The sequence below is a fragment of the Notolepis coatsorum genome (assembly GCF_963971535.1).
Source record: "Notolepis coatsorum genome assembly, chromosome: 7".
In the NCBI taxonomy this organism is placed as follows: Eukaryota; Metazoa; Chordata; class Actinopteri; order Aulopiformes; family Paralepididae; genus Notolepis; species Notolepis coatsorum.
Genome location: NC_140171.1, coordinates 178,088,740 through 178,100,806, shown reverse-complemented (window position 1 = coordinate 178,100,806; position 12,067 = coordinate 178,088,740). Strand labels below are relative to the sequence as shown.

At 47.6% G+C, this 12,067-nt stretch overlaps 1 protein-coding gene across 4 annotated transcripts in view; it reads left to right on the top strand.

The window, feature by feature from the left end:
* The window catches only part of dpp9 (dipeptidyl-peptidase 9), a 90,430-nt gene that overhangs the window by 67,490 nt on the left and 10,873 nt on the right, over nucleotides 1-12,067 (top strand). For all 4 annotated transcript variants that reach the window (XM_084317912.1, XM_084317910.1, XM_084317913.1 and 1 more), the window contains exons 18-19: nucleotides 2,293-2,445; nucleotides 2,937-3,079. In XM_084317912.1, the coding sequence (XP_084174038.1) occupies nucleotides 2,293-2,445; nucleotides 2,937-3,079 (296 nt within the window). The remainder of the gene's footprint in view (nucleotides 1-2,292; nucleotides 2,446-2,936; nucleotides 3,080-12,067) is intronic.

Below are 12,067 nucleotides of genomic sequence, written 5' to 3'. Positions count from 1 at the left end.
TATAATGTTATCCCTTTACATGTCTTCTTTCAAACTACAAACTAGTGACAAGAAAACTAAAAAAAAACACATTTAGTTGCTTATTTTGCTTCATTTTGCATGATTGCATCCATAAATGTGCACATATCGAATGGGGAAGTGCCTCATTTGCATATATAAACATAAAATTCAGAAAACTTGTAATATATTTTTTCTTAGTTTATATGTACATAACAAACTGGGAAAGTTTCATAGTGATAACTATTCAAATATTTTTTTGCCTATTAGGGGGTACAGTAATCGGTTGTGTTGTTTGTTACTAAACTGTTAACTACTACTACATCATTATGTTATTCAGTTATCAGGCATGTGTTTAGGTTGTCTATTACTAATGGTTTGATTGGGTGTTGTGTTTGTAAATAGCAGTTTCAAATAAGAATTTATGGCATTTTACAATACAGAACTTTGAAGGCGTTTTCCCAAAGGGTAGACATGTACCATTTCCCTAGCATCTACACACACCAAACTTTCCACCTTTATTCATATCTATATCCTGCTTCTTTGTGCCAAATGGTTTGTTGATATGTCATACATAGCCTGATTTACAGACAATACAAAACTTTAAAGGCGTTTTTCTCAAAACGAGATTTTATGAGTTTGTATTACACATAAAACAAAAAATCTCAATTTCTCTAGTACCTCCACACACCAAACTGGCCACGTTTCCTCCTATCCATATACCACAACTTTTTGCTAGAGGATTTTTTGATATATCACTCATCCAGATTTTTAGAACATTTTATACAAAAGATTGATGCAAAAAATTGATTTTTTTATGACTAGGGGGGCCTAAAAGGTCATAAATTCCTGTTCGGGTGGCATATAAAAAAATCCTCTAGCAAAAAGTTCGGTATTTAATGTAGTAACATGAAAAACCATGAGAAAATATCTATATATCATAAATTTTTTCTAAATTGTTTGGGGTAACATGCAAAAAGGGGCCATTTTGAATAGACCACGCCCCTTTTTGGGTAATAAAACGATGCAACCAAAAAAATATATAATTTTTTTTCTTTTTTTGACTATTCTAAACAATTAAGATGTTTGCAAATGATTTCATCCTTTATTATTTTTTTCCCCTATCTAGGTGGGTGGTCTCCCCTTAACACTTTCAGCGCCAATCACGTATTGCGCGTTTGCTCGCCAACCGTTGAGCGTCAAAAACGTTTTTAGATCGTTTTTTCCGATTCTAATATCCTATACACTCTCACGGACCTCTGTTACCATTGGAACTCATTCTGGGACCTTGAGAGTGCAATGCCGGCCGAATCCTGCTAGGTGGCAGTATCGCCTACCCTTTGAAACCTTATTTCACACTGTTGGCTAGATCCACAAAGAATGGATTGCACGGTGCTAATTGCACCATTAGGGCGCTTTCACATATAGTTTTGGTGGACTCGGTGTGATTCTGGGGGTGAAGTTGCAACATTGTTGTATTCTTCATTTGGTTAGTCTGCATTCACATTGCAATTTGTCAAGCGCACCAAACTTTCTGAACAATGTCACGCGGTCGAAAAGGGCGCTCGTCTATTGGACACAACAGAGTGAAAATGTGTGTGTGAGAATGCGAGCCCTATTGTGTGTGTGTGTAGTAGACGCAGCGGGAGGAGTGTAGCGGAGAGAGAGTCGGGGAGCGGATGGTCTCTCGGTTTGATTGCACTGAAGCGCCGGTGAGGTTGACCGGTGAGGAGGTTTTTTTGCGTGTGTGTGTGACTGCGAGCCCTGTCTGACTCCAGTTCCACCATTTGACCGAATGTCCCGCATCCCATATTGAGAGGATGTCCCTCTTTTCGAAGCAAAAAAAAAACATGGGTCTAAAAGCCCCTCCCTACAGTAAACATAGCAACCCGCCTCTTGTCCACACACATTGCTCTGCTCGTGACGCTACCTCATATCGCAGATCTGATTGGTTAGGTAGTAATTTAGCGCTCTGCTCGTGAGAGTTGTGAGTCACTTCCTATATTTGGTCCGCGTTTGGTCCGATGAAGCGAACCGAGACCTACGTTTTCAGGCGGACCAGAGTTTGTGTGTTTGGTCCGCACCAGAGTTCGACTGAGCATTCACACCACCCAAAAAAAAGCGGACTATTATCCATTATGGATCATATTTCATTATGAATTGAAAATGGGGGACCCTGATGTAAACAAGACGAAAGTCTTTCTCTGGTCTGCATCCCCTTAACAATTGTGTGTATTGAGCCCATTCTGCAATCTGTTAATACAATTTTCATTCAATCAATCAATCCTCCCCCAGGGACAGGTGGAGATCGAGGACCAGGTGGAGGGCCTCCACTACGTGGCTGACAAGTACAAGTGTTTGGACCTGACCCGCGTGGCCATCCATGGCTGGTCGTACGGAGGCTTCCTCTCACTGATGGGCCTCATCCACAAACCCAACGTCTTCAAGGTCAGCATGACGGACGTTGGCTTTTTAGCCATTTTGTTTTAAACAAATTCTTAGTTGAAGCTTTTCAGAAAGTAGCAATACCGTGAATATGCCATCATTGATGTGTTTGTGTGTAGATACTATGATGTCATCTCCAGAACCACAGTGGGTTAAATTGTATGAATATACTGTAAATGGTGCATTTATATAGCTCTTTTATCCAAAGCGCTTTTACAATTTGTAAAAAAAATTACCCAGTCACTCACACATTCACACACCGACAGCAGATGCAAGGCGCCAACCTGCTCATCAGGAGCAGTCAAGGGTTAAGTGTCTTGCTCAAGGACACTTCAACACGCTGCCCGGGAGGAGCGGGAATCGAACCGGGACACTTCGGGATTACCAGACAACTGCTCTAACCTCCCGAGCCACTGTCGCCCCCAAATGTAGCTTCCAGGGAATGTGTTGTATAGTTTAGAGCCCTGAGCCTGATGTCTTCTGCTTGTGTCCAGGTGGCCATCGCTGGAGCTCCGGTGACGGTGTGGATGGCCTACGACACGGGCTACACCGAGCGCTACATGGACACTCCAGAGAACAACCAGCAGGGCTACGAGGCCGGCTCCGTCGCCCTGCATGTAGACAAGCTGCCCAACGAGTAAGAACCACAGAGAACAACCAGCAGGGCTACCAGGGTTAGGGTTACTGAGTAAGAACCAGAGAGAACAACCAGCAGGGCTACCAGGGTTAGGGTTACTGAGTAAGAACCAGAGAGAACAACCAGCAGGGCTACCAGGGTTAGGGTTACTGAGTAAGAACCAGAGAGAACAACCAGCAGGGCTACCAGGGTTAGGGTTACTGAGTAAGAACTACAGAGAGAACAACCAGCAGGGCTACCAGGGTTAGAGTTACTGAGTAAGAACCAGAGAGAACAACCAGCAGGGCTACCAGGGTTAGAGTTACTGAGTAAGAACCAGAGAGAACAACCAGCAGGGCTACCAGGGTTAGAGTTACTGAGTAAGAACTACAGAGAGAACAACCAGCAGGGCTACCAGGGTTAGAGTTACTGAGTAAGAACCAGAGAGAACAACCAGCAGGGCTACCAGGGTTAGGGTTACTGAGTAAGAACCAGAGACAACAACCAGCAGGGCTACCAGGGTTAGTGTTACTGAGTAAGAACCAGAGAGAACAACCAGCAGGGCTACCAGGGTTAGAGTTACTGAGTAAGAACCAGAGAGAACAACCAGCAGGGCTACCAGGGTTAGGGTTACTGAGTAAGAACCAGAGAGAACAACCAGCAGGGCTACCAGGGTTAGAGTTACTGAGTAAGAACCAGAGAGAACAACCAGCAGGGCTACCAGGGTTAGAGTTACTGAGTAAGAACCAGAGAGAACAACCAGCAGGGCTACCAGGGTTAGGTTACTGAGTAAGAACCAGAGAGAACAACCAGCAGGGCTACCAGGGTTAGAGTTACTGAGTAAGAACCAGAGAGAACAACCAGCAGGGCTACCAGGGTTAGAGTTACTGAGTAAGAACCAGAGAGAACAACCAGCAGGGCTACCAGGGTTAGAGTTACTGAGTAAGAACCAGAGAGAACAACCAGCAGGGCTACCAGGGTTAGAGTTACTGAGTAAGAACCAGAGAGAACAACCAGCAGGGCTACCAGGGTTAGAGTTACTGAGTAAGAACCAGAGAGAACAACCAGCAGGGCTACCAGGGTTAGGGTTACTGAGTAAGAACCAGAGAGAACAACCAGCAGGGCTACCAGGGTTAGGGTTACTGAGTAAGAACCAGAGAGAACAACCAGCAGGGCTACCAGGGTTAGAGTTACTGAGTAAGAACTACAGAGAACAACCAGCAGGGCTACCAGGGTTAGAGTTACTGAGTAAGAACCAGAGAGAACAACCAGCAGGGCTACCAGGGTTAGTGTTACTGAGTAAGAACCAGAGAGAACAACCAGCAGGGCTACCAGGGTTAGTGTTACTGAGTAAGAACCAGAGAGAACAACCAGCAGGGCTACCAGGGTTAGAGTTACTGAGTAAGAACTACAGAGAACAACCAGCAGGGCTACCAGGGTTAGAGTTACTGAGTAAGAACCAGAGAGAACAACCAGCAGGGCTACCAGGGTTAGGGTTACTGTGTAAGAACCACAGAGAACAACCAGCAGGGCTACCAGGGTTAGGGTTACTGAGTAAGAACCAGAGAGAACAACCAGCAGGGCTACCAGGGTTAGTGTTACTGAGTAAGAACCAGAGAGAACAACCAGCAGGGCTACCAGGGTTAGAGTTACTGAGTAAGAACTACAGAGAACAACCAGCAGGGCTACCAGGGTTAGAGTTACTGAGTAAGAACCAGAGAGAACAACCAGCAGGGCTACCAGGGTTAGAGTTACTGAGTAAGAACCAGAGAGAACAACCAGCAGGGCTACCAGGGTTAGGGTTACTGAGTAAGAACCAGAGAGAACAACCAGCAGGGCTACCAGGGTTAGGGTTACTGAGTAAGAACCAGAGAGAACAACCAGCAGGGCTACCAGGGTTAGGTTACTGAGTAAGAACCAGAGAGAACAACCAGCAGGGCTACCAGGGTTAGGGTTACTGAGTAAGAACCAGAGAGAACAACCAGCAGGGCTACCAGGGTTAGAGTTACTGAGTAAGAACCAGAGAGAACAACCAGCAGGGCTACCAGGGTTAGAGTTACTGAGTAAGAACCAGAGAGAACAACCAGCAGGGCTACCAGGGTTAGAGTTACTGAGTAAGAACTACAGAGAACAACCAGCAGGGCTACCAGGGTTAGGGTTACTGAGTAAGAACCAGAGAGAACAACCAGCAGGGCTACCAGGGTTAGAGTTACTGAGTAAGAACCAGAGAGAACAACCAGCAGGGCTACCAGGGTTAGAGATACTGAGTAAGAACCAGAGAGAACAACCAGCAGGGCTACCAGGGTTAGAGTTACTGAGTAAGAACCAGAGAGAACAACCAGCAGGGCTACCAGGGTTAGAGTTACTGAGTAAGAACCAGAGAGAACAACCAGCAGGGCTACCAGGGTTAGTGTTACTGAGTAAGAACCAGAGAGAACAACCAGCAGGGCTACCAGGGTTAGAGTTACTGAGTAAGAACCAGAGAGAACAACCAGCAGGGCTACCAGGGTTAGAGTTACTGAGTAAGAACCAGAGAGAACAACCAGCAGGGCTACCAGGGTTAGGTTACTGAGTAAGAACCAGAGAGAACAACCAGCAGGGCTACCAGGGTTAGGTTACTGAGTAAGAACCAGAGAGAACAACCAGCAGGGCTACCAGGGTTAGAGTTACTGAGTAAGAACCAGAGAGAACAACCAGCAGGGCTACCAGGGTTAGAGTTACTGAGTAAGAACCAGAGAGAACAACCAGCAGGGCTACCAGGGTTAGAGTTACTGAGTAAGAACCAGAGAGAACAACCAGCAGGGCTACCAGGGTTAGGTTACTGAGTAAGAACCAGAGAGAACAACCAGCAGGGCTACCAGGGTTAGGTTACTGAGTAAGAACCAGAGAGAACAACCAGCAGGGCTACCAGGGTTAGAGTTACTGAGTAAGAACCAGAGAGAACAACCAGCAGGGCTACCAGGGTTAGAGTTACTGAGTAAGAACCAGAGAGAACAACCAGCAGGGCTACCAGGGTTAGAGTTACTGAGTAAGAACCAGAGAGAACAACCAGCAGGGCTACCAGGGTTAGGTTACTGAGTAAGAACCAGAGAGAACAACCAGCAGGGCTACCAGGGTTAGAGTTACTGAGTAAGAACTACAGAGAGAACAACCAGCAGGGCTACCAGGGTTAGAGTTACTGAGTAAGAACCAGAGAGAACAACCAGCAGGGCTACCAGGGTTAGGGTTACTGAGTAAGAACCAGAGAGAACAACCAGCAGGGCTACCAGGGTTAGAGTTACTGAGTAAGAACCAGAGAGAACAACCAGCAGGGCTACCAGGGTTAGAGTTACTGAGTAAGAACCAGAGAGAACAACCAGCAGGGCTACCAGGGTTAGAGTTACTGAGTAAGAACCAGAGAGAACAACCAGCAGGGCTACCAGGGTTAGAGTTACTGAGTAAGAACCAGAGAGAACAACCAGCAGGGCTACCAGGGTTAGTGTTACTGAGTAAGAACCAGAGAGAACAACCAGCAGGGCTACCAGGGTTAGAGTTACTGAGTAAGAACCAGAGAGAACAACCAGCAGGGCTACCAGGGTTAGGGTTACTGAGTAAGAACCAGAGAGAACAACCAGCAGGGCTACCAGGGTTAGAGTTACTGAGTAAGAACCACAGAGAGAACAACCAGCAGGGCTACCAGGGTTAGGGTTACTGAGTAAGAACCAGAGAGAACAACCAGCAGGGCTACCAGGGTTAGGGTTACTGAGTAAGAACCAGAGAGAACAACCAGCAGGGCTACCAGGGTTAGGGTTACTGAGTAAGAACCAGAGAGAACAACCAGCAGGGCTACCAGGGTTAGGGTTACTGAGTAAGAACCAGAGAGAACAACCAGCAGGGCTACCAGGGTTAGAGATACTGAGTAAGAACCAGAGAGAACAACCAGCAGGGCTACCAGGGTTAGAGTTACTGAGTAAGAACTACAGAGAACAACCAGCAGGGCTACCAGGGTTAGGGTTACTGAGTAAGAACTACAGAGAACAACCAGCAGGGCTACCAGGGTTAGGGTTACTGAGTAAGAACTACAGAGAACAACCAGCAGGGCTACCAGGGTTAGAGTTACTGAGTAAGAACCAGAGAGAACAACCAGCAGGGCTACCAGGGTTAGTGTTACTGAGTAAGAACCAGAGAGAACAACCAGCAGGGCTACCAGGGTTAGGGTTACTGAGTAAGAACTACAGAGAACAACCAGCAGGGCTACCAGGGTTAGGGTTACTGAGTAAGAACCAGAGAGAACAACCAGCAGGGCTACCAGGGTTAGAGTTACTGAGTAAGAACTACAGAGAACAACCAGCAGGGCTACCAGGGTTAGAGTTACTGAGTAAGAACCAGAGAGAACAACCAGCAGGGCTACCAGGGTTAGAGATACTGAGTAAGAACCAGAGAGAACAACCAGCAGGGCTACCAGGGTTAGAGTTACTGAGTAAGAACCAGAGAGAACAACCAGCAGGGCTACCAGGGTTAGAGTTACTGAGTAAGAACCAGAGAGAACAACCAGCAGGGCTACCAGGGTTAGGGTTACTGAGTAAGAACCAGAGAGAACAACCAGCAGGGCTACCAGGGTTAGGGTTACTGAGTAAGAACCAGAGAGAACAACCAGCAGGGCTACCAGGGTTAGGGTTACTGAGTAAGAACCAGAGAGAACAACCAGCAGGGCTACCAGGGTTAGGTTACTGAGTAAGAACCAGAGAGAACAACCAGCAGGGCTACCAGGGTTAGGGTTACTGAGTAAGAACCAGAGAGAACAACCAGCAGGGCTACCAGGGTTAGGGTTACTGAGTAAGAACCAGAGAGAACAACCAGCAGGGCTACCAGGGTTAGGTTACTGAGTAAGAACCAGAGAGAACAACCAGCAGGGCTACCAGGGTTAGGGTTACTGAGTAAGAACCAGAGAGAACAACCAGCAGGGCTACCAGGGTTAGAGTTACTGAGTAAGAACCAGAGAGAACAACCAGCAGGGCTACCAGGGTTAGGGTTACTGAGTAAGAACCAGAGAGAACAACCAGCAGGGCTACCAGGGTTAGGGTTACTGAGTAAGAACCAGAGAGAACAACCAGCAGGGCTACCAGGGTTAGGGTTACTGAGTAAGAACCAGAGAGAACAACCAGCAGGGCTACCAGGGTTAGAGTTACTGAGTAAGAACCAGAGAGAACAACCAGCAGGGCTACCAGGGTTAGAGTTACTGAGTAAGAACCAGAGAGAACAACCAGCAGGGCTACCAGGGTTAGGGTTACTGAGTAAGAACTACAGAGAACAACCAGCAGGGCTACCAGGGTTAGAGTTACTGAGTAAGAACCAGAGAGAACAACCAGCAGGGCTACCAGGGTTAGGGTTACTGAGTAAGAACCAGAGAGAACAACCAGCAGGGCTACCAGGGTTAGAGTTACTGAGTAAGAACCAGAGAGAACAACCAGCAGGGCTACCAGGGTTAGTGTTACTGAGTAAGAACCAGAGAGAACAACCAGCAGGGCTACCAGGGTTAGAGTTACTGAGTAAGAACCAGAGAGAACAACCAGCAGGGCTACCAGGGTTAGAGTTACTGAGTAAGAACCAGAGAGAACAACCAGCAGGGCTACCAGGGTTAGGGTTACTGAGTAAGAACCAGAGAGAACAACCAGCAGGGCTACCAGGGTTAGGGTTACTGAGTAAGAACCAGAGAGAACAACCAGCAGGGCTACCAGGGTTAGGGTTACTGAGTAAGAACCAGAGAGAACAACCAGCAGGGCTACCAGGGTTAGAGTTACTGAGTAAGAACCAGAGAGAACAACCAGCAGGGCTACCAGGGTTAGAGTTACTGAGTAAGAACCAGAGAGAACAACCAGCAGGGCTACCAGGGTTAGAGTTACTGAGTAAGAACTACAGAGAACAACCAGCAGGGCTACCAGGGTTAGGGTTACTGAGTAAGAACCAGAGAGAACAACCAGCAGGGCTACCAGGGTTAGAGTTACTGAGTAAGAACCAGAGAGAACAACCAGCAGGGCTACCAGGGTTAGAGTTACTGAGTAAGAACCACAGAGAACAACCAGCAGGGCTACCAGGGTTAGAGTTACTGAGTAAGAACCAGAGAGAACAACCAGCAGGGCTACCAGGGTTAGGTTACTGAGTAAGAACCAGAGAGAACAACCAGCAGGGCTACCAGGGTTAGAGTTACTGAGTAAGAACCAGAGAGAACAACCAGCAGGGCTACCAGGGTTAGAGTTACTGAGTAAGAACCAGAGAGAACAACCAGCAGGGCTACCAGGGTTAGGGTTACTGAGTAAGAACCAGAGAGAACAACCAGCAGGGCTACCAGGGTTAGAGTTACTGAGTAAGAACCAGAGAGAACAACCAGCAGGGCTACCAGGGTTAGGGTTACTGAGTAAGAACCAGAGAGAACAACCAGCAGGGCTACCAGGGTTAGAGTTACTGAGTAAGAACCAGAGAGAACAACCAGCAGGGCTACCAGGGTTAGAGATACTGAGTAAGAACCAGAGAGAACAACCAGCAGGGCTACCAGGGTTAGGGTTACTGAGTAAGAACCAGAGAGAACAACCAGCAGGGCTACCAGGGTTAGAGTTACTGAGTAAGAACCAGAGAGAACAACCAGCAGGGCTACCAGGGTTAGGGTTACTGAGTAAGAACCAGAGAGAACAACCAGCAGGGCTACCAGGGTTAGAGTTACTGAGTAAGAACCAGAGAGAACAACCAGCAGGGCTACCAGGGTTAGGGTTACTGAGTAAGAACCAGAGAGAACAACCAGCAGGGCTACCAGGGTTAGAGTTACTGAGTAAGAACCAGAGAGAACAACCAGCAGGGCTACCAGGGTTAGGGTTACTGAGTAAGAACCAGAGAGAACAACCAGCAGGGCTACCAGGGTTAGAGTTACTGAGTAAGAACCAGAGAGAACAACCAGCAGGGCTACCAGGGTTAGAGTTACTGAGTAAGAACCAGAGAGAACAACCAGCAGGGCTACCAGGGTTAGAGTTACTGAGTAAGAACCAGAGAGAACAACCAGCAGGGCTACCAGGGTTAGAGTTACTGAGTAAGAACCAGAGAGAACAACCAGCAGGGCTACCAGGGTTAGAGTTACTGAGTAAGAACTACAGAGAACAACCAGCAGGGCTACCAGGGTTAGAGTTACTGAGTAAGAACCAGAGAGAACAACCAGCAGGGCTACCAGGGTTAGGGTTACTGAGTAAGAACCAGAGAGAACAACCAGCAGGGCTACCAGGGTTAGAGTTACTGAGTAAGAACCAGAGAGAACAACCAGCAGGGCTACCAGGGTTAGAGTTACTGAGTAAGAACCAGAGAGAACAACCAGCAGGGCTACCAGGGTTAGGGTTACTGAGTAAGAACCAGAGAGAACAACCAGCAGGGCTACCAGGGTTAGGGTTACTGAGTAAGAACCAGAGAGAACAACCAGCAGGGCTACCAGGGTTAGAGTTACTGAGTAAGAACCAGAGAGAACAACCAGCAGGGCTACCAGGGTTAGAGTTACTGAGTAAGAACCAGAGAGAACAACCAGCAGGGCTACCAGGGTTAGAGTTACTGAGTAAGAACCAGAGAGAACAACCAGCAGGGCTACCAGGGTTAGAGATACTGAGTAAGAACCAGAGAGAACAACCAGCAGGGCTACCAGGGTTAGGGTTACTGAGTAAGAACCAGAGAGAACAACCAGCAGGGCTACCAGGGTTAGTGTTACTGAGTAAGAACTACAGAGAACAACCAGCAGGGCTACCAGGGTTAGAGTTACTGAGTAAGAACCAGAGAGAACAACCAGCAGGGCTACCAGGGTTAGAGTTACTGAGTAAGAACCAGAGAGAACAACCAGCAGGGCTACCAGGGTTAGAGTTACTGAGTAAGAACCAGAGAGAACAACCAGCAGGGCTACCAGGGTTAGAGTTACTGAGTAAGAACCAGAGAGAACAACCAGCAGGGCTACCAGGGTTAGAGTTACTGAGTAAGAACCAGAGAGAACAACCAGCAGGGCTACCAGGGTTAGAGTTACTGAGTAAGAACCAGAGAGAACAACCAGCAGGGCTACCAGTGTTAGAGTTACTGAGTAAGAACCAGAGAGAACAACCAGCAGGGCTACCAGGGTTAGGGTTACTGAGTAAGAACCAGAGAGAACAACCAGCAGGGCTACCAGGGTTAGAGTTACTGAGTAAGAACCAGAGAGAACAACCAGCAGGGCTACCAGGGTTAGAGTTACTGAGTAAGAACCAGAGAGAACAACCAGCAGGGCTACCAGGGTTAGTGTTACTGAGTAAGAACCAGAGAGAACAACCAGCAGGGCTACCAGGGTTAGAGTTACTGAGTAAGAACCAGAGAGAACAACCAGCAGGGCTACCAGGGTTAGAGTTACTGAGTAAGAACCAGAGAGAACAACCAGCAGGGCTACCAGGGTTAGAGTTACTGAGTAAGAACTACAGAGAGAACAACCAGCAGGGCTACCAGGGTTAGAGTTACTGAGTAAGAACCAGAGAGAACAACCAGCAGGGCTACCAGGGTTAGAGTTACTGAGTAAGAACCAGAGAGAACAACCAGCAGGGCTACCAGGGTTAGAGTTACTGAGTAAGAACCAGAGAGAACAACCAGCAGGGCTACCAGGGTTAGAGTTACTGAGTAAGAACTACAGAGAGAACAACCAGCAGGGCTACCAGGGTTAGAGTTACTGAGTAAGAACCAGAGAGAACAACCAGCATGGCTACCAGGGTTAGAGATACTGAGTAAGAACCAGAGAGAACAACCAGCAGGGCTACCAGGGTTAGAGATACTGAGTAAGAACCAGAGAGAACAACCAGCAGGGCTATCAGGGTTAGAGTTACTGAGTAAGAACCAGAGAGAACAACCAGCAGGGCTACCAGGGTTAGAGTTACTGAGTAAGAACCAGAGAGAACAACCAGCAGGGCTACCAGGGTTAGAGTTACTGAGTAAGAACCAGAGAGAACAACCAGCAGGGCTACCAGGGTTAGAGTTACTGAGTAAGAACTA